This window comes from Tachypleus tridentatus, chromosome 13 (assembly GCF_004210375.1).
Source record: "Tachypleus tridentatus isolate NWPU-2018 chromosome 13, ASM421037v1, whole genome shotgun sequence".
In the NCBI taxonomy this organism is placed as follows: Eukaryota; Metazoa; Arthropoda; class Merostomata; order Xiphosura; family Limulidae; genus Tachypleus; species Tachypleus tridentatus.
The window spans coordinates 68,200,550-68,225,072 of NC_134837.1; the positions used below are offsets into that span (position 1 = coordinate 68,200,550).

A 24,523-nucleotide genomic window follows, 5' to 3' on the forward strand; every position below is an offset into this window, starting at 1 on the left:
GTGATTCTATGTCTAGATACTTGGTTTAAAATTTCAGCTATATATTTATTTATTTATTTTCGAATTACGACTTTCTTTGTTTTACTCATGCTACAAACACTTATCAAAAGTAATCTTTGCACCGTTACCAACGTTCATGTTTTGTTTCTTATATGTTGAAAACTATCAACATATTTACAAAATAATGCACACGTGATTTCTTCCTTATAAGAAAAAACACTTAACCAAATGATTGGCTTTCAAAACGTAAGTACTTTTCGCCTAACGTCTCCAATTCAGAACAATTAAGTTTGTTTGTTTTCTGAATTTCGCACAAAGCTACACGAGGGCTATCTGCGCTAACCGCCATTAATTTAGTAGTGTAAGACTACAGGGAAGGCAACTAGTAATCACTACTCTTGGGCTACTCTTTTACCAATGAATAGTGAGATTGACTGCAACATTATAATGTTCCCAAAGCTGAAAAAGAGAGCATATTTCGTGTGACGGATATTTGAACCACCGACCATTAGATTGCAGGTCCAGTGCTTAAACCACCTGGTCAAGACAAGCCAAATAAAGGGCAGAAATCTCAAGATGTACAAAATATTTTAACAACAGGAATCCCAAGATTTACTACGTATTTTAACTACAGGAATCTCAAGATGTACCACGTACCTTAACTACAGGAATCCCAAGATGTACCACGTACTTTAACAACAGGAATCCCAAGATGTACCACGTACTTTAACAACAGGAATCCCAAGATGTACCACATACTTTAACAACAGGAATCCCAAGATGTACTACGTACTTTAACAACAGAAATCTCAAGGTGTACCACGTACTTTAACAACAGGAATCTCAAATGCACTCTGTACATGTAATTTTACAACAGGAATCACAAGATGTATTACATAATTTAACAACAGGAATCACAAGATGTATTACATAATTTAACAACAGGAATCTCAAGATGTATTACATAATTTAACAACAGGAATCTCAAGATGTATTACATAATTTAACAACAGGAATCTCAAGATGTATTACATAATTTAACAACAGGAATCTCAAGATGTATTACATAATTTAACAACAGGAATCTCAAGATGTATTACATAATTTAACAACAGGAATCTCAAGATGTATTACATAATTTAACAACAGGAATCTCAAGATGTATTACATAATTTAACAACAGGAATCTCAAGATGTATTACATAATTTAACAACAGGAATCTCAAGATGCATTACATAATTTAACAACAGGAATCTAAAGATGTAATACATACTTCAGTACAGGAATCTCAAGACGTACAATGTACAAGTACTTTTACAACAGGAATCTCAAGACATACTATGTACATGTACTTTGACAACAGGAATCACAAGATGTACCATATACTTTAAAAACAGGAATCTCAAAATGTACTATATACTTTAAAAACAGGAATCTTAAAATGTACTACTTACCTTAAGAACAGGAATCACAAGATGTACTACATACTTTAACAGGAATCTCAAGATGTACTACATACTTTAATAACAGGAATCTCAAGATGTACTACGTACTTTAATAACAGGAATCTCAAGATGTACTACGTACTTTAATAACAGGAATCTCAAGATGTACTACGTACTTTAATAACAGGAATCTCAAGATGTACTACGTACTTTAATAACAGGAATCTCAAGATGTACTAAGTACTTTAATAACAGGAATCTCAATATATATTACATACTTTAACAACAGGAATCTCAAGATGTACTACATACTTTAACAACAGAAATCTCAAGACTACTATGTACATGTAATTTTACAACAGGAATCTCAATATGTTCTATGTACTTTAACAACAGGAATCTCAAGATGTACTACATACTTTAACAACAGGAATCTAAAGTTGTATTACATATTTCAATAACAAATCTTACACAAAAGAGAAAACTATAGGTGTACTAAGTACTTTCAGAACATTATATAGCAAAGTGTTTCATGTTTAAAGAGGGGAATATATATATTTTAATTGACTTAGTGAAGAGTATGAGTATTACCATCATGCTGAAAAAATTATAGTAAATTCTGATGCTACAAACTAAATGTTCTCCATACAAGAAAGATAAGAGTGGAAACTAACTTTTTGTCCACCCTGTATAGAATAGTTTTTTACTGATTTGTGAATAATGTCCAAATATATTTTGATATAAACATTACATCTGCAGAAATGATACACTTTACAAAATACAAATAATGTAGAAAATATTAACAGTGGCAGAATAAATATTGTTACATTACCAATAAACATTTAATAACTTAAAAGACAGTTTTAGGACTATCAAAAATACAGTGAACTAATAATTGTACATATCCCCTGACAAATATTTTCAGTAAAGTGTTTAAGTAAGGTATGTTGTAGAAAAATATTAATCAGTTGACAATTAAAAACTAACATGAATGAATATAATTGTTCATAACACAGAAATCTCTATAATTTCTGATTTTCTAGATATGGTTCAGAAACCTTCATATCAGCCACAGCAGGACAGCTCTCATTACAAGAACTGTCCTTTAAGATTATAAAATATATTTCTGCTTTTCCAAATTTCCTAGTTCAGATGGCTAATTATTGAAGGCTGGTGATCTTGTGTAGAACAAAATAATAAAAGTAAATTAGAATGTTAAATTCTGTCTTTATCCACAATCAATGTAAAAATACTTGATTTCACATTGAGATGTTTTTAGAGAAAGAGTTGATTAATTCCTTCACATTTTATTCACAACTTAGTCATTTATAGCATGGTAAGTTACACTGTTACAATAAGGGCTGCACAAAGGTGTAAACTTCAATAACAAAAATTATGAATATTTTAAAGATTTGCATCATGAGAATTTCAATACAATAAAATAAACTTTTTATATCACTTTTTCTAAACACAAATTGATAATCACAGGATATTTATGTCCATCTTTCTTGATATTTCAACAGATTTGAGCTTAAGTAGCAGTACATATTAAATGGAATATAAGTATACGTTTTGCTTTGTAAAACATATTTGTTAATTATGAGCTGCTACAAATAAACATCTGTAAGACTCTTCAAGAAGACAAGATTTAGGACATAATAAATCAAGGAAATGATTGTGAAACATATAAACAGACCTTACTTCACAACAGAAAACATCAACAAACATTCCTTCTTAGAAGCAGAAAATGAGACAAGTGTTACCTATTTCAAATGAGTTATCATTTCACATCTTCTGTAATTAAATATTTTTAACATCTCAATTAACCATAAGTTATTCTCTTGTTAAAACATAGTCTTCACACTATAACAGAACCCTTGAGTGAAAGCAATGTTTGTTTTAAAACTATTTCAGATAAACTATTAATTACCATCACACAGACAGACGGTTTCATCTGATCAGGACATGACTGCCAAGAACAACCTTACAATCACCAGGCTGCTTCATAGATGAAACATACAATCACAAGGCTGCTTCATAGATGAAACATACAGTCACAAGGCTGCTTCATAGATGAAACATACATTCACAAGGCTGCTCCATTGGTCAAACATGCAGATTCAAGGCAGTTTCATTGATCAATCATATAATCACAAGGCTGCTTCATAGATCAAATATACAACGACAGGGATGCATCATAGATCAAATATACAATCACAAGGCTGCTTCCTAGATCAAGCATACAATCACAAGGCTGCTTCCTAGATCAAGCATACAATCACAAGGCTGCTTCCTAGATCAAGCATACAATCACAAAGCTGCTTCCTAGATCAAGCATACAATCACAAAGCTGCTTCACAGATCAAGCATACAATCACAAAGCTGCTTCACAGATCAAGCATACAATCACAAAGCTGCTTCACAGATCAAGCATACAATCACAAAGCTGCTTCACAGATCAAGCATACAATCACAAAGCTGCTTCACAGATCAAGCATACAATCACAAAGCTGCTTCACAGATCAAGCATACAATCACAAAGCTGCTTCACAGATCAAGCATACAATCACAAAGCTGCTTCACAGATCAAGCATACAATCACAAGGCTGCTTCACAGATCAAGCATACAATCACAAGGCTGCTTCACAGATCAAGCATACAATCACAAGGCTGCTTTACAGATCAAGCATACAATCACAAGGCTGCTTCACAGATCAAGCATACAATCACAAGGCTGCTTCACAGATCAAGCATACAATCACAAGGCTGCTTCACAGATCAAGCATTTAATCACAAGGCTGCTTCATAGATCAAGCATACAATCACTAGTCTGATTCACAGATCAAGTATTCAATCACAAGGCTGCTTCATAGATCAAACACACAATCACAAAGCTTGTTTATAGATCAAACACACAATCGCAAGGCTGCTTCAAAGATCAAACACACAATCGCAAGGCTGCTTCAAAGATCAAACACACAATCACAAGGCTAGTTCACAGGACAAACACACAATCACAAGGCTGCTTCATAGAAGAAATATACAGTCACAGGGCTGCTTCATAGATTAACCATGCAATGATAAGGCTGCTTCCCAAATCAAACATACCATCACAAGGCTAGTTCACAGAACAAACATACATGATCAGGAAGCAGATTCACAGGACAAATATACTTGATCAGGAGTTAGATTTACAGGACAAACATAAATGATCAGGAGGTAGATTTACAGGACAAACATACATAGGTAATGAAGCATTAGTTTCACAAAGTCAGTATACTTACATAATCACAAGGAGGTATCCCAGCAGTAAAACTAGAGTTATCTGGATTGTAATGAACAGTTTGTACTGATTCTGATTTTTTTTTTACCTCCAATGAAAACACATTATAAGAAACACAACTACATAAAAATAGAACTTCATCAAAAACCAATCTTAAAGCAAACAAAAAAACATAATCACCCACTTCATTTCACACATCATGTGCAGATATAATACATGAGTTAACCTGATTATCAACTTTGTCTTAAACATGTCATGTACAGTATTAGATCTTACAGTTCTTACACTTTTTCTGTCTACTTAGTATGTTACACTTTATAAGTGTGCACAAGACTTTTTAAACCATTAGTCCACTTTAGCTATTCAGAACAAGAGGTCACCACTCTAGGGTTACTCACTTAAAGATTGGTTGCTAGTAAAACAATATGTACACATACCATGAAAATCTGTTCTTTTAAGACTACTTTAGAAATGAATTTGGAAACATTTTACACTCAAGACTGTTATTGTTTCTGTGGAAATTATTCAAAAGTTAAGTTACAGCAAGTTTTTAACTAATAGATAAAACACAAGTTAGTTAAGTGTTATATCATAACATTTTGGGATTACACAAGTTCCTCTTGGTCAACTGTTCCATCCTCTAAACTAAAACTATTAATAAAGTTTGAAAATAAATCTTAAAGCCAACCTTCATTCATACACTTATCAGGTTTTCTATTAAACTCACTTAAACTTACTGCCTCTACAACACCATAAAGCAACCCATTCCAGAGGCCCATCACCCTGTTAATAAAATAAAACTGTCTTAGCCGAAGATGTCTCCTACCCTGCCAATATTTATCGTGTCCCCTACAACTACTATTCTCACTATTAAGTGTTAAAAAAGTTGATACATCAACACTATCACTTATCTTTACCATCTTACACACCTCAATCTCATCCCCCACTAACTCTTCTTTTCAAGAGAAAATAACTTGAGAGATTCCATCCTCTTTTTGTATGACAATCTCCACATCCAAGACACCATTCTAATAATTCTTCTCTGGACCCTTTCCAATAATTCAATGTCCTTCCTAAGTTAAGAAGCCTAAGATGAAACACAATATTCTAAATGTGGCCTAACTAATGACATGTACAATGGAATTATAACCTCTTTAGACTTGTATTATATATTTCTGTTGATACAACCTAAAGTACTATTTGCCTTACCATTAGCAACAGCACACTTCATGGATGGCTTTATAGACTGGTCAACTATTACACCAAGATCTCTTTCCTTCATGACACCATTAAGGTTATTCCCATCCAGACTGTGCTTGTAATTAAAATTATGATAACCCACATGTATTACATTACATTTATCACAATTAAAATCTATCAGCCATTTATTTGTCCAACTCAATACATGATCTAAACCCTTTTGTAAATCAGTAGCATTCTCTTCACAGCAAGCAACAACTAAGACCTCAATATCATCTGCAAAGTTAAGTAGTTTATTGACTGTTCCTTCATCTGTGTTATTGGTGTAGCTCAAAATGAGCAAAGGTCCCAAGACTGAGGCCCTGAGCTACCCCACTTGTGACATTAATGCAATTTGATTAAATTCCATCTACAGTAACAACTCTGCTTTCTTCCATCTAGACACTCTTTTGTCCAATTAGTTAACTTTTCTCCCATAAAATACAAAAACCCCTTAAAAGTTTAAGGTATATTCATAGCTGACATGTCTTTAAAAAAATCCAATGAATACTTATCACAATGAAAACCAAAGAGAATGTTGTTACTGTTTTGGTACTTATAAAGAAAAATTAGAAACTGAACTTATTTTCATTTAAAGCAGTTCAGGCTCAATTGTATAGTGTAAACTACAAGTTGCAATATAACATTTGTTGACTGTGTTATGCACACATATCTAGAGATACTTTGGATTGTTTCAATATTACAATCTGATCAGAGTACCAATATCAATACATTTCGTCGATTATAAATAAACAATTTGAGCATGCTGAGCTACAGAAATAAATATTACTGTTTTATGAGCAAGAAATCAAATGCATAATTATGATGAAAAGTCAAAATAAAACAGGTACTTGGTATTAAACCATTAACCCCATCAGATGAACATATTGTGTTGATAACAAGCCCAATATCATTTGTTACTTGTCACACACTGTCAGGCCTGCTTTAATTTTAAGCCCAGAGTAAAGTAATTAGCTCCAAAACCCTCCAAACATATGAGGGGATGCAGCTAAAAGGTGTATTGGCAAGTATTATAATACAACAAATCATATAAGAAAACAAGAGCCATATTACAACAAAAATATTGCAAATATCAAGTGTGATGTCATACACAATGAAAATGACTGTATGGATGTTACTGATAATGGCATTTTGGTCTTAACTGAAGGCAGGATGATGGAGGTGGTAATGATAATAAATTAATATATCACAGAAAAATGCTAAAAATGTGATATCACAGATGTTTTCAGATTATTTGCTTCTTTAATGAAATATTTACCAAACCACATGAAAGTGAATCATTTAATTCTGTTGATAAACAAATCATGTAATTACCCTCAGCATTTCAGAACTAAAGAAAATATGTTTTGTTACTTGTCTTAACAAATCATGGATACCGATTATTGTTTAATATAGGAAAACAAACTGAAAGACAGCAGAGAAACTTAAGAAACCAAATCCACTAACAAGAGAAATATAACTAAAGCAACATCAAAACTTCTACTTCAATCTGTGAAGTAAAGGGTTTTATTGACTTCATTGTGTGCTTAACTACAAAATTATTAAGTTCTCCATTTGTGTAAAATTAATAACAAAAGCAAAAGGACAACTTGAAGTTTTAGCTGCATGCAGAGTCTCTTAAAAATCTTCCAAATGAAACCCGTTTACAACTGTAATGATAATTACCTCACATTCCTAATATACTGTTAATATTGATTCATGAAGTCGTCTCTATATAGACATATCTTCATCTATACTTAATGTTTGTTTCATTCCAAGATTAAACCTTGTTGCTCCCACACATACTAAAAAATGTTACCCCATTTGCTCATACAACAGCTACTAAGTAGTTCTGGGAAGCTAACTTTATGAAAACAATCTATACTCAAACTTTACAATTCTTATCTAGCCCAATATTTACAAGCTATTATGATTAAAATACCCAAAACTTTAAAATTGTTCAGAACCATAAATACCAAATGTAAGACAACTCTACCTGGTTCTGTATCATCAAATGAGGTGCAAGTGTTTCTATTGGTTAAACATATAGTACCAGTACTGAATAGTGAAATATATGTTTGAAAGTAAGTGGAATTTCTTTTGTGATACTAAGACGTAAATGACAGACACTATCTGGTCATACAACAACTGACCGGTGTCTTGTGTTACTATCCGTTGTTACAACAACTGACCGGTGTCTTGTGTTACTGTCTGTTGTTACAACAACTGACCGGTGTCTTGTGTTACTGTCTGTTGTTACAACAACTGACCGGTGTCTTGTGTTACTGTCTGTTGTTACAACAACTGACAGGTGTCTTGTGTTACTGTCTGTTCTTACAACAACTGACCAGTGTCTTGTGTTACTATCTGTTCTTACAACAACTGACCAGTGTCTTGTGTTACTGTCTGTTGTTACAACAACTGACAGGTGTCTTGTGTTACTGTCTGTTGTTACAACAACTGACAGGTGTCTTGTGTTACTGTCTGTTGTTACAACAACTGAGAGGTGTCTTGTGTTACTATCTGTTCTTACAACAACTGAGAAGTGTCTTGTGTTACTGTCTGTTCTTACAACAACTGACCAGTGTCTTGTGTTACTGTCTGTTGTTACAACAACTGACCGGTGTCTTGTGTTACTGTCTGTTGTTACAACAACTGACCGGTGTCTTGTGTTACTGTCTGTTGTTACAACAACTGACAGGTGTCTTGTGTTACTATCTGTTCTTACAACAACTGACCAGTGTCTTGTGTTACTATCTGTTCTTACAACAACTGACCGGTGTCTTGTGTTACTGTCTGTTGTTACAACAACTGACAGGTGTCTTGTGTTACTGTCTGTTGTTACAACAACTGACAGGTGTCTTGTGTTACTATCTGTTCTTACAACAACTGACCAGTGTCTTGTGTTACTATCTGTTCTTACAACAACTGACCAGTGTCTTGTGTTACTATCTGTTCTTACAACAACTGACCGGTGTCTTGTGTTACTATCTGTTATTACAACAAATGACCGGTGTCCTGTGTTACTATCTGTTCTTACAACAACTGACCGGTGTCCTGTGTTACTATCTGTTCTTACAACAACTGACCGGTGTCTTGTGTTACTGTCTGTTGTTACAACAACTGACAGGTGTCTTGTGTTACTGTCTGTTGTTACAACAACTGACAGGTGTCTTGTGTTACTATCTGTTCTTACAACAACTGACCGGTGTCTTGTGTTACTATCTGTTCTTACAACAACTGACCGTGTCTTGTGTTACTATCTGTTATTACAAAAAATGACTGATGTCTTGTGTTACTATCTGTTCTTACCACAACTGACCGGTGTCTTGTGTTACTGTCTGTTGTTACAACAACTGACAGGTGTCTTGTGTTACTATCTGTTCTTACCACAACTGACCGGTGTCTTGTGTTACTATCTGTTATTACAACAAATGACTGGTGTCTTGTGTTACTGTCTGTTGTTACAACAACTGACCGGTGTCTTGTGTTACTATCTGTTATTACAACAAATGACTGGTGTCTTGTGTTACTATCTGTTCTTACAACAACTGACCGGTGTCTTGTGTTACTATCTGTTATTACAACAAATGACTGATGTCTTGTGTTACTATCTGTTGTTACAACAACTGACAGGTGTCTTGTGTTACTATCTGTTCTTACCACAACTGACCGGTGTCTTGTGTTACTATCTGTTCTTACCACAACTGACCGGTGTCTTGTGTTACTGTCTGTTGTTACAACAACTGACCGGTGTCTTGTGTTACTATCTGTTATTACAACAAATGACCGGTGTCCTGTGTTACTGTCTGTTGTTACAACAACTGACAGGTGTCTTGTGTTACTATCTGTTCTTACAACAACTGACAGGTGTCTTGTGTTACTATCTGTTCTTACAACAACTGACCGGTGTCTTGTGTTACTATCTGTTATTACAAAAAATGACTGATGTCTTGTGTTACTATCTGTTCTTACCACAACTGACCGGTGTCTTGTGTTACTGTCTGTTGTTACAACAACTGACCGGTGTCTTGTGTTACTGTCTGTTGTTACAACAACTGACAGGTGTCTTGTGTTACTGTCTGTTGTTACAACAACTGACAGGTGTCTTGTGTTACTGTCTGTTGTTACAACAACTGACCGGTGTCTTGTGTTACTATCTGTTATTACAACAACTGACCGGTGTCTTGTGTTACTATCTGTTATTACAACAACTGACCGGTGTCTTGTGTTACTGTCTGTTATTACAACAAATGACTGATGTCTTGTGTTACTATCTGTTCTTACCACAACTGACCGGTGTCTTGTGTTACTATCTGTTATTACAACAAATGACTGATGTCTTGTGTTACTATCTGTTGTTACAACAAATGACTGATGTCTTGTGTTACTATCTGTTGTTACAACAACTGACAGGTGTCTTGTGTTACTATCTGTTCTTACCACAACTGACCGGTGTCTTGTGTTACTATCTGTTATTACAACAAATGACTGGTGTCTTGTGTTACTGTCTGTTGTTACAACAACTGACCGGTGTCTTGTGTTACTATCTGTTATTACAACAAATGACTGGTGTCTTGTGTTACTATCTGTTCTTACAACAACTGACCGGTGTCTTGTGTTACTATCTGTTATTACAACAAATGACTGGTGTCTTGTGTTACTATCTGTTCTTACCACAACTGACCGGTGTCTTGTGTTACTATCTGTTATTACAACAACTGACAGGTGTCTTGTGTTACTGTCTGTTGTTACAACAACTGACCGGTGTCTTGTGTTACTGTCTGTTGTTACAACAACTGACCGGTGTCTTGTGTTACTGTCTGTTGTTACAACAACTGACCGGTGTCTTGTGTTACTGTCTGTTGTTACAACAACTGACAGGTGTCTTGTGTTACTGTCTGTTATTACAACAAATGACCGGTGTCTTGTGTTACTGTCTGTTGTTACAACAACTGACCGGTGTCTTGTGTTACTATCTGTTATCACAACAAATGACTGGTGTCTTGTGTTACTATCTGTTCTTACCACAACTGACCGGTGTCTTGTGTTACTATCTGTTATTACAACAAATGACTGATGTCTTGTGTTACTATCTGTTGTTACAACAACTGACAGGTGTCTTGTGTTACTATCTGTTCTTACCACAACTGACCGGTGTCTTGTGTTACTATCTGTTATTACAACAAATGACTGGTGTCTTGTGTTACTGTCTGTTGTTACAACAACTGACCGGTGTCTTGTGTTACTATCTGTTATTACAACAAATGACTGGTGTCTTGTGTTACTATCTGTTCTTACAACAACTGACCGGTGTCTTGTGTTACTATCTGTTATTACAACAAATGACTGGTGTCTTGTGTTACTATCTGTTCTTACCACAACTGACCGGTGTCTTGTGTTACTATCTGTTATTACAACAAATGACTGATGTCTTGTGTTACTATCTGTTGTTACAACAACTGACAGGTGTCTTGTGTTACTATCTGTTCTTACCACAACTGACCGGTGTCTTGTGTTACTATCTGTTATTACAACAAATGACTGGTGTCTTGTGTTACTGTCTGTTGTTACAACAACTGACCGGTGTCTTGTGTTACTATCTGTTATTACAACAAATGACTGGTGTCTTGTGTTACTATCTGTTCTTACCACAACTGACCGGTGTCTTGTGTTACTATCTGTTATTACAACAAATGACCGGTGTCTTGTGTTACTATCTGTTGTTACAACAAATGACTGGTGTCTTGTGTTACTATCTGTTCTTACCACAACTGACCGGTGTCTTGTGTTACTATCTGTTATTACAACAAATGACCGGTGTCTTGTGTTACTATCTGTTATTACAACAACTGACCGGTGTCCTGTGTTACTATCTGTTCTTACCACAACTGACCGGTGTCCTGTGTTACTATCTGTTATTACAACAACTGACCGGTGTCTTGTGTTACTATCTGTTCTTACAACAACTGACCGGTGTCTTGTGTTACTATCTGTTCTTACAACAAATGACCGGTGTCTTGTGTTACTATCTGTTATTACAACAAATGACCGGTGTCTTGTGTTACTATCTGTTATTACAACAAATGACTGGTGTCTTGTGTTACTATCTGTTCTTACCACAACTGACCGGTGTCTTGTGTTACTATCTGTTATTACAACAAATGACCGGTGTCTTGTGTTACTATCTGTTCTTACCACAACTGACCGGTGTCCTGTGTTACTATCTGTTCTTACCACAACTGACCGGTGTCCTGTGTTACTATCTGTTATTACAACAACTGACCGGTGTCTTGTGTTACTATCTGTTCTTACAACAACTGACCGGTGTCTTGTGTTACTATCTGTTATTACAACAAATGACCAGTGTCTTGTGTTACTATCTGTTATTACAACAACTGACCGGTGTCTTGTGTTACTATCTGTTATTACAACAAATGACTGGTGTCTTGTGTTACTATCTGTTCTTACCACAACTGACCGGTGTCTTGTGTTACTATCTGTTATTACAACAAATGACCGGTGTCTTGTGTTACTATCTGTTCTTACCACAACTGACCGTGTCCTGTGTTACTATCTGTTCTTACCACAACTGACCGTGTCCTGTGTTACTATCTGTTATTACAACAACTGACCGGTGTCTTGTGTTACTATCTGTTATTACAACAACTGACCGGTGTCTTGTGTTACTATCTGTTATTACAACAAATGACTGGCATCTCATGCTAATCTCCAGATTATCCTTACCAGTGCTCTTCATTGCTCCTACATTAAGAAGTTTTGCTGTGATTCCAGGACAAGGTGGTGGTGAATCAGTCACATATACACTGTTAGCTATAACACAAATCAAAACAATGTTAACAATGACCTCATGACTGTTTGAGATATCTCATATATCAAACACAAAATTAACCAAGATCTGATGAATATCTAAGATGTGTCATTTATTAAACACAAGAAGGGTAACAAAGATGTGACGTGTTCTTAAAGCATAGTGTAAAGTAGCATTTTGATGATAACTATACTCATATGCATGGTATTCACTAATAAGTATTCATAACTTGCTGTTGCTCATAACATAACACAAAAAATATCTACAAGCTCTTTTTCCCAATGATAGATACATGTACATATTTCATTACATTTACTACATAGCACATTAAATGTGAAAAACAAATGTATGGATTTCAGTTAAAGATACTTCAAATACGATTTATATTAAGGAGAACACCAAAATTTAAAATAAAACTTCATCTGTAAAGTAAAATTAAATACTTACAAAAACAACACCAAACTAAACATTGAAAATATTGATTATAGGCTTACTTAGAGATACAAGATATATATGTATACAGTTTGAAATTATATATCCCATGTAGTGCTGGTGAGGAAGATAATTTCAGATGCTATCTAACCATTATGTCACCTCATTCAAGTCAGATTTACATAATAAACACAAGGGAGGGGAAAAGTTATGATATACAAAGACTCATCACCAAAAGGATCATTTTGTAAAAATTGTAACTAAAAATACAAGAAAACCTGTACATTATAAACGCACAAAAATATAGAATAAATGAAATGATGAACCTGTCTCTTTGTTAAATTTTGTGTAAATCTATTTTAAGGCCATTTATGCCAGACATTCACAATTTAAAACTATCAAAAGGGAAGGTAGATAGTCAACACCACAACTCTTGGGTTGCTCTTGTTGTAATGAATAATGAGATTTCAGTGATGCTCTTATGATGCATCTTCAGCCCCAAAATGAGAAGAGAGTTTTTGTTTGTATTCTGCACACAAGCCATGGAACCTCGGCTCCACAGCTTAACATACTGACCAATGAAAAGAAAAATGTGTTTTGGTAAAACAACTACTGGAAATAAAAGACAACAAACGCTTGCTATTAGAGCTAATGAAAAAGTGCATCTATATGGAGTTGGAAATATCAGTTTAAAAGTGCAATAACCTAGTGCAACTGATAGTAAAATGTGATTGTATGGGACTGAAGAAAATTAATGTCCAAGATAAATAACTTAGGAAGCTAAAGCCAACTTTCTATGTAGTGTTTACATTAAAGGTGCTAAAAGAATGTAATGCAGAGCCAAGATAATGGATGAGTAAATGGAGGAGTTAATTTTGTTAGCTAAGAGAATCCTTTAAATGGTAATAAAATAAAGATGTGTAACTGAAATTATTGCAAGAGAAAAACTGAAGTAAAGGTACTTAAATGAACAGCTTACAGTTTGTAAATAAAGGAGGTGATTTTATGTAAATGTAACATCTATTCTAAGGAAGGCAATTAACTTTTTTTAGATGAACAAGAATAGTGGACTTAGCGACTTTAATGATAAGGTGCGCAGGGGAAAAACTACCCTTAGTACTGTTAAAACACTGGTATATTAGTTAAAAAATGTACTCAGTGGAACTAACATGTTTGTCGAACACCCATGCTTAAAATAGTAATAAGAATAATGCATCAAATGAACAATGGATTTAGCAAAACTAATGTGAAAGTGGAACACCTATCATCTTGTGAGTTAAGAGAATTATGTGTTAGAAAAACTGGTTACTTGGTGGAGCTAGTGTACTAGCCATCTCCACGAATTAAAAGATGAATGTTTATACTATACATAAAACAAATGATTTGATCAAATAAAGGAAAAGTTCTAGTGAAAACAAAACACTTACCAGGTGGACTCAAAGGAAAGAGATGTACAGGTAGAAGACGTCCACAGTACTCACCAGATGGAGACGTACATGCCAGAGCCACTTCTGGGTAAATGGAGCCAGACAAAGGGGTGTAGGGTGGAGGTATTCCAGATGTACTTCCAATGACTATAGTAGAAAGGGAATCATTTGTCAAAATAAATAACAATATGATAAATGATAAACAGATGTAAATTTAACTAACTTCTAAACAGATCATTGTTTTATTTAGTTGTAATATCTCACAGTCTGATACGTATACATCTATCCATTCTCAATGTAAACAGCCCTAAATTTTCTCTGTTGCAAATTATATTAATTTTGGAGATGGCTACACAACAAGCAGACAATAACACCTTAATAACCACAATTTCATATTATGAGGCATGCACATTCAAGATGTACATTAAACTAGATCAGTAGCAAGAATGGGAAGATACTCAAATAAAAAATATACAGTTAACTCTCCATTATTTATAAATGGATTATTCATCTTGCAGAATTTCATACAGAAATAAAAAAAACAGTAACTTTTGTTTTAGTTTCTTTCCTTGCACTGATGACACAGCCTTAATATATTTGTTCCAGTAACCACTGAATCAAGATCACATCTAATACAGTAGCTTCAGTGTGACTTCAAACTATCACATGTGTTGTTAATGTGAAAGAAACCTATATACTAGATTGGTGAAGTGAAGAAAAAGTGTCACTGGCAAATATTCAGTTCTTCACACTCCATAGTCATATAGGTACAATAAATAAACATAGTGTTCAGAAAAGTGTTTAATCTCAAATTAGTGGAATTCTCCAAAACCATTGTAACCTAACAACACATGTAGAACAAAGTGCAAACTAAATTCAATCTCTCTTGAACACAGACTTTGAGATCAAGTACTTTTTGGAATACTAAGTTTATTTCTCATTAAACTGTCATAGTTGAGGTGATAAAGCGACTGATAACTGAACACCACACTAGCATGGGACAGAGGGGCTTGATTATGGTTGTGAAATATTATTCACAATAATACACAAAAATCCACTAAACAAACAGAAATATTTTTCTGTTGTAATACAAAAACATAAACTAAGTTTAGAGAGGAAACCAGGGTATATCAGCCATTATTAACTGACACAAGCAGATATACATTGCAACAGTACACAGTAGTCTTCTTAAAGACAAGCAGATATACACTGACACAGTGCCAATGTAATCTTCCTAAAGGCTAGCAGATATCCACTGAAACACTACGACAGTAATCTTCCTAAATATTATCAGATATCCATTACAACAGTACCACAGTAATCTTTCTAAAAACAAGCTGATATCCATTAAAGCTGTACCACAGTAATCTTCCTAAAGACTAGCAAATATCCAGTACACCAGTACAGGAGTAATCTTCTTAAATACTAGCAGATATCTATTAGAACAGTACCACAGTAATCTTCCTAAATACTAGCATATATCCATTGGAACAATGCCACAGTAACATTCCTAATGACTAGCAGATACACAGTGAAACAGTACCACAGTGATCTTCCTAAAAACTAGCAGATATCCATTAAAACAGTGCCACAGTAATCTTCCTACAGACCAGCAGATATCCAATGAAACAGTACCACAGTAATCTTCCTAAAGGCTAGGAGATATCCATTAACACAGTAATCTTTCTAAAGAGAAGCAGATATCCATTAAAACAGTACCACACTAATCTTTTTAAAGACTACCAGATATCCATTAAAACTGTACCACAGTAATCTTCCTAAAGAAATTATGGTGGATAAATATATAATATGTAGTCTACCTAATCTATTGGATCATAGCATATATGAAATATGATTGTCTACATGGCTACTTACATGCATATTTTGTTATGCCATATGTTATTTCAATAAAAATAATTGCATTCCATTTGTTTTTAAGAAAGGAAAACTGACTGCAAGGCACTATTTGCAAAAATGTTTGGATTTCATTACTGTTGGTGCATTCAAAGAACAGAGTCCTTAGTTACTCTGTGTAGACACAGGGGCTTTTTCCACTGGATGACATCATTCCTTGTCATTTTACTGAGTACAAGAAACAACTGCTACCAAATTGAGAACTTTTTTTCAAATATATCATTTCTATAAGAAGTGTGAAAGGGGAAATATTAGTTTGATTGGTATGATGCAAGAGAATCATTGTATTAACCCTCTATAACAAAGACCAAATATAAATATATATATATATATACACATACAAGCTAACTTTTTACATGTCAGATCATATGACTGTTCATTAAATGCCTGAATTGCCAAACAGTAAATTGGAAGTGTATTATATTATTTTAAAAGAATGGAATTAAATGGACTTGTTTGTACAACTGTAAAATTATTATTCCTAATTATACTTTATCTGAATATAAAGCATACATATAATAAAATTCAGAAAATGGAACACAAATATATAAACACCACTATCACAATGTCCCAGTAGCTTTCTACACTGTAAAGGGTCTGTTGATGTTTGGGCATGACACATTTTGGAAAACTGTTCTAAAGTATCCCTTGGCTACTCCTGTTACTTCAAGCTAATATTTGTCTAATGTCTATAATACTGCAGTCAGAACAACTACAATGTTTCTACCATTTCACTACTAAACACTAATTTCTATATTTGTAAATTACAAAACTCCAGAATTCCTAGCTTATTTCCAGATAAATTCAGAGCTTCCCTCGATCACATTTAATTATAAAACTCCAGGATTCCTAGATTTTTCCAGATCAATTCAGAGCTTTTCTTGACTATATTTAATTACAAAGTTCTAGGATTCCTAACAAACTAAATTGAGAAAAGGCATGAGAGCTATATTAGACAGCAAAAATAATGTTTGCTTTGATCTTTTGTGACTTTTAATAACTTGTTAATGAAAACACTTGACTTTCAAGATTAAAATTAACTTTCCAAGCATCAGATTTTCAGGTGTAGTTTAAGGAATAAACAGTAATGCTTATATCCTGCATACAACTATTATATTCATACCAATCTTAGCAGCTTCCAGCATTGATTGTCCAAACTCAGTGGCTCCACCATTTCTAAATACCATTTTAAACTTTGCTATGCCACTCCAGTTTTCTGGATAAAAAAATAAACAAATCTCCAATTAATCCAAAAGTCTAATGGAAAAATCTTCAAATGATAATTAAAATCGCAACCACTAGATTGGTAACTTATTAGTAACTTTAAACATTGTCTCTTTACAACGTGAATAAAGTAAAACATATAATAATTTTATACATTTCATTCAAATGTTACAACATCAATAAACCTACTGAGATAAAAAAAAATCAGTTTATAGTGAATTTATTTTATTCAAACAATAACAAACTGTTCAATGTTAATACATACTGATTTAAACTTTCAAAGAAACATCAGATTACATATGACATACTATATGTATACAATAATGTAGTGTCACAGTACATTGTTCTACATATGGCATACTATACGTAAACAAAGAAATATTGTTAAAGCACATTGTATGACATGTAACAAACATACTGTATGCAGATTTTGACTGGCCATCTTGAAACTAACAAAGGAACCTGTGCCCTCAAAAAACAGTAATCAGGTTCTCATAAAACAAAAGTTAACATAAACAAATACAAGAAGCTTTCATATGATTGTATGTTGTGTATAGATAGATTTATAAAATAGCAGAGGCATCAAGTAGCGCACACAATTAAAAACAATGAGTTAATTAACTAGCAATAAAACTAAGTAGTTTTCACTCTCAGTAAGTTCAATTAAAAAGTCTGAATCATGTGAAGAAAGGTTCCATCCTAATCCTTCGTCACTCATTGTACAGGATGTTGGGTCAGGTTAGGTTACTACATGACAAGAAAGTGTTGAGGCAAAACAATACACCAAAACTGTAACCAATTAGTACACTATTAAATATTCACACGGATAAACAATGGTTAATGTTCCAGACTGTGGATCCAAAGGTCCATGGTTAGCATCCCAATACACAAAAAGAAAGTCCTACTCCACCCTCACATTTGTGAACCCTTGCCTACTGATCATCCATATTATCTTGTAAACTCCAATGTTTACCTGTTGCCCTACTTTCCTGATGGAAAAATTGAAAACTCTTCACCTTCTCTGAGCCCTTTGCAATATCGATACTGTTTGTTGGAAGAGAAGACAAACACTCTACGCAATACTCCAAGTGAGGCACAAGTAATAATTTATATAAATAAATAATTATTTGTTTTAGCTGATAATAAGAATGTCTGTAAATGTCTTAAACTTCTGTTAGAGTTACTACTAGCAATAAAACACAGCTTTATTGGATTGAATAACTTATTTATTGCTATACAAAATTCCTTTTCTTCAGTCACTTTAATGAGTTGTTCCAATCAATACTAATTACGTGGCCCAAACTCATTACATTGCAGTTGTTATAATTAAAGGTAATTTTCCAAATATTTTTCTAACTTTTCAGTTGATCCAAATCAGTTTATAGTACTTCAACATCCTCGATACAGTGGAAATTATCTCAGAGTTTAATGGCATCTGCAAACTTTATTAATTTACTCAATTTGCCATTATCGTTATCATTAATTCCAGTGAAAATAACTCACACTTTATTAGGTTGATATATTTAACAAATGCATAAAATGTACCACAAAAGTAAAAATATCAATCCAATTTTTAAACTTAAATAATAAAAGCAAACCTCTTTACTTAACAAAGATTTTAATTTAGGAAACAACTTTTTTGCAATGTTGTAGTTTACACATTTAATTTTATATTTTCAGCACATAGATTCTTAGCAACAAAATTAAATTGAACTTTTATTACGAAGCAACATGATATATAGGCCATTGTTGGAAAGCATTGTTACCAAAATGCACTAGCTTTTCAATGTATTAAAAGTTGTTGTATAAGGAACCATTTCTTTTCTATGTGTATTTTTTGCTAGATTATCTTATCAAAAGAATGTGCATGTCTGTCTGTGATCTATATCTATAATTTATAATATAAGGAACCACTTCTTTTCTACTTGATTTTTCACAAGCTTACTCACAAAAAGATGCACATGCACATGAATAAGCAATAATACCCAAGTGCATGCCCTCAGGGTCTGCTTATTATGTGTGCAAAATTTCAGGTTCCTAAGTTCTTTTCTCTTAAAGCTATAGCAATCACACACAGACTAACAGACAGACCCTTTGATTATAATAGATAATATAAATAAAAACAAAAGTGAAGGCCCAAAAAACAAGGATGTAGTTTCAGTGAACTCCATTAATTAAAACATTTTGCTTTATATCATCTAGTCATCTTACAATCTATTCAGTTTTTCCTCAAACTTCACCAGTGTAATTTTCTTAGCTAATTTTCTGTGTGGGATCTTATCAAAAGCCTTCTTAAAATTTATGTATAACAAATGTACACACTTTCTGTCATCCAGATAACAATTAACATCCTGAAAATGGAGTCAATAGATTAGTGAGGGAAGGCATTCCTTAAGTAAATCCATGTTGGCTTCCTTTTATATCATAATTTACCAAATGATTGCACAAATCTTCTTTAATCAGATCTTCTAGATTTTTTCACCTTCAGAAGGAAGGCTTACTGACTAGTAATTACAAAGATGTCTCTTATCAATACCTTTAAAAATAGAAATAACATTAGTAACTCTACAATTCTTAGGGTCACTGTCTAATAACCTATCAAATATGAGAGAGTTTTACATATTTGATCTTGAACTTCTTGAATAGCACTTGGTAATGAAAACATAATAGACTAAGATTCACATGGGACAAGTCACTGGAAAACAAAAGGTTCAATATAACCAACTTAAAAAAGAAATTACAAAATACAAAAACATCTAATTAAACAGGATAAAAGAAACAAAACAGAGTTAGTTAAAAAGTCTGAACAAGAGAAGTAAATCAAACAATGTTTAAATGAAAAACAAACATTGATTACGGTTCTGGATAAAAATGAAATAAAAGAGAAAAGCCAAACACTATAGTGTTTGATTTAGAATAAACTTCTACCTCCAGTCTGAGCTTTTACTTCTCCTTTAATAAAGTTAGCTCCAAATACAGGCTGATCCAGCTCCACTGAATTGATGGTGAAGAAAGGACCCTAAGGATCTAAAGGACTACAAGAGGAAGAATTGTTAGTGAAAATCACCTAAAAAACAACTATGCAGATTAAATTTTTCCTCTAGTTATAGCTTAAGATTTCTCATAAAATGTGTCACTCTTGTTCTTGTAAAGATTTAACATATATTAAATAAGTTTTAAGTAAATGCACTGTTGTAATAGTTTCTATTATTGGTCAGTTTATTCTGGATTACTCAGTAAAAGAAAGAACTCAGAGTCCTGTTTATTTAGCAATAATGAGAACATTTTACTTCTAGAAGTAAAAGTCTTATAAGCTAGCTTGCCTCATGTTCATTGATAAGCCTATGCACACAAGTATGTGCTAATACAACAATATAGCATATTTACTAATCCTCTATTCATGTAATTTAACACAACTTCAATAATCATAGCACCAAAGTAATTAAGTGACTAAGAAACTCAATGAAATAATATCTCAAAGTAACTCACTAATACACTCAATAATCAACCACTATAATGTGACTCACATTTTATACTGCTCAAACTGTTTTGAAACTTTGGAAGAAAAAAAAATCATGTTAAGCCACATTCTCATCACATTACATCAATCTTCCTCTTGCCAAACAACAATACAAATGTTCACATTTAACAAAACAGTTTACAACACTTCTTTTCTCATCAATAATGTTTTGATTACTTCGTAACATAATAAACAATCTGCAGAGCTACACACAAAATTATTTTTAATAATGGTGCTTCAGAAGTCCATAAAACATTCTATTCAGTTGTATTTCACAAATAAACAGCTTAAAAGCTATAAATTGAGTAAATAAATTTCTATTGACTAACTACTGAATTTATGAACATATATAAAGGCCAGAGGAAACTTTACCCAAAATTAGTTATTACTGACATAAAAACATCGCTATGTTTTACTTGACAATATGAAAGTGTGCAAAAATCTTGATAGAACACAGAAATACCTCTCTCACAAGCCAATAAACAAATGTCTGAGAAAGATATTATTTTATCGTACCCAATGTGTTGCAAGGTAAAATCTTCCTCTTTTTGTTCCAATGAATTCCCTTGTCTCATGTCCTGTTAAATGTAGTTCCATTCCATCACAGAAAAGTAATATACTGTAATATTAGAATAATACTTCAGACATATGTAAAAGCTTTCTTCATTTTTTAGATTATTTGTATAGATCGTAGCTTTGATGGAACCACCATGTGAAACATTGGAAAACATTATCTAAAGTAATAATGTGTGTAGAATAACAACAGCATGACTTTGTTTCCCAAAAAAATGCATTACTGTTACAAACTTAAAATGTTAAGCTTTAAGAAAAAGTAATTGATAAAAATAGTGAAAAACTAAAACTTGGAAAGTTAAACAAATTTATCAAACATTTTCAAAAATAGTATGAAATTATTGTGAACTAGTTTCATTCATACCACACAAGCTTTAAAACCAAGTGTCTCGTATAAACTAATATATACTGTTCACATGCTAGGTTTTACTTCGAAAGCAGGACTTTAAAAGAGAGGACTAAATTAACCCCCTAGAACAATGAACCTCATTCGTCACATACCACTTTTTGGTTGAACATTTTTTCTGAAGAATCACCCAGGTCTAGTTCAAAAAACAAAACAATAGATGCAATTGTTCCTTTAAGCACAAGAGAAGAATATATGGTGTGGGTTTTATTGATATCAAGTGAAAGTCAGTTATAACATTCAGCTTTGAGTTGCATTTGTATTTAAATGATGTCACAGAATCAGAATTGAGAGCACAGTTTCACATGAGAATGAAGCTAGTAAAAGACATTGAGAATTTCAAGACAGAGTCTGCTAATAATGTTTATTGTTGTCTAGCATGTGACTAAAAACTAGTTAAAAGAACTTTTTTAAAAACATATTTCAAATCACTGTAACAAGAGAGTTCAATTAAGCCTTCCTTTTCTTTCATTAAAAAGCATCCCTGGTGATGAGAGTAGTGTTTGTGAGGGAAATCAAAATGGGCTTATTAAAACTGGGCAATTACATCTGTTCATTAATGTAAGTGACTAATTATAAGCATAATTTAGTGCCATGTAAAAATAGCTGACTAAATAAAATTATGACTGGATCAAAATTAGTGTTTCCAAATATCACTGTTTTTAATTATTTAAACCATACAATTCTCATATCAAAATAATCATTTACTTGGATGTAACCAATTAATAAGCCTCATAATTAACTGTGTAATAAACTTCTATAATTATTTAGCTCTATGGGTTATTTATTACAAATCTTATACTTGTTACATTACATTTCATATACCACAGACATTTGCTCCATATTTTCCAACCCTAGAATGTACTTCAGTGTAAGTAATATTTTTAAAAAAATTTAAACAAAAACAATAGGAAATCCTCAAATGTTGAAGCTGTAATAAGACTTAAATTCAGCCAAGAGATGGAGGTGTGAACTAAAAGTTTATACTTGAAAAAACTCAGAGCCATTCTATGAGCTGCTGTGCTATGGCTAAAAATCTGTTTTTGTAAATTAAACAATGTTTTGAATCACATAAACCTACAGAAGATTCTAGAAATTAGATGTGTTTAGTTAGATAATAACATGTCATATTACTTACATTTATTGTTAGAACATAGATCTATTGATATTCTGGAGTGTGGTTGAGTAGAGGTTTTATAATCAACTTTTTAATAATACTTTTATCTGGTTGAATACACAAGTGTCTTATTTGTTAATAAAAACGGCCAATGTAAACCACAAACGGCTTATCCTTATTTATAACAAGAAAACATTTGTTAACGTTGTAAAATGAAACTCACCTTTCTCCATTGAAAAATAAAACCCCTTCGTTGGTATGTGCTGTATTCAATGATATGGTAACAGTTTCTAATAACAGATCAGTTAATTTCAAGATATAAAATCCGATTAGCATGGGTAAATAATCAGAATAGTCACATAATGATGTTATTAAAATACAAAAGCATAACGTAATAAAGGTTAGGTGAAAATCTAATGAGAATATTATAGAACCTAAAGGTCACATCACACATACGGGCTAAAAAACACCAACGCGGTAGGCGCTAGATATGAAAGCTGATTAATTTAAAGTAAACTAAATATTTACATAACGACCAAATTATAGTGTTAATACTTAGTACTCAGGCTCAACCTTTTGGTTACTGTTACTTAACGTTAGTTACTGTAAATTTGAGTAGTACTAAAAGCCCTACTACATAATTTACAATACATAAACTTAATTAACGAATAAACAGAACGTCAAGATGTTTAAGCGTTTACTATTTCACGCGTATATAATTATTATAGAATAAACTTCATACCGGTTACATTTTATTTTCATCTGACAGGGTTTTACATTACTTGACAGACACGGTAGGAAACGCTCGCTAATCGTATTTATATCGCATAACAGACGAAGGTGAATTTTGAACTGCTGTAAACGCAAAATTCACAAAACGAAGGTCTCAATCAAAAGTTTAAAAAGTTGTCATATATTTTTAATCATAATCAAACCTTAGGGTAAGTAAATTAAGATAACTTAACGGCAACAAATTAATATAACATCATTCATGTCAAGAACTGAGAGTGTAAAAAAAAATTCAAGAAAACGTGTGTATATATATATATATTAATACACTCGGTGATCAATGTTATTTCATATACAATTAATATTATTTAAAACAAATCA

At 32.9% G+C, this 24,523-nt stretch overlaps 1 protein-coding gene across 7 annotated transcripts; it reads right to left on the reverse strand.

The window, feature by feature from the left end:
- Positions 1 to 1,648: 1,648 nt before the first annotated feature.
- Positions 1,649 to 24,523, reverse strand: LOC143238332 (uncharacterized). 7 transcript variants are annotated; one of them, XM_076478474.1, is made up of 10 exons: positions 24,156 to 24,522; positions 23,637 to 23,703; positions 21,834 to 21,936; positions 20,726 to 20,832; positions 17,697 to 17,789; positions 14,660 to 14,806; positions 12,716 to 12,802; positions 5,659 to 5,802; positions 4,731 to 4,771; positions 1,649 to 2,624 (listed from the first exon to the last, which is right to left on the reverse strand). In XM_076478474.1, exons 5-8 carry the CDS (start codon positions 17,758 to 17,760, stop codon positions 5,666 to 5,668), a joined length of 435 nt encoding a protein of 144 aa, XP_076334589.1. In that variant the 5' UTR covers positions 17,761 to 17,789; positions 20,726 to 20,832; positions 21,834 to 21,936; positions 23,637 to 23,703; positions 24,156 to 24,522; the 3' UTR covers positions 1,649 to 2,624; positions 4,731 to 4,771; positions 5,659 to 5,665. The 7 variants fall into 7 exon arrangements, with proteins under 7 accessions (XP_076334589.1, XP_076334595.1, XP_076334590.1 ...); XM_076478480.1 differs by lacking the exon at positions 5,659 to 5,802 and having other exon boundaries at positions 1,650 to 2,624; XM_076478475.1 differs by lacking the exon at positions 1,649 to 2,624 and having other exon boundaries at positions 2,738 to 4,771; positions 24,156 to 24,523.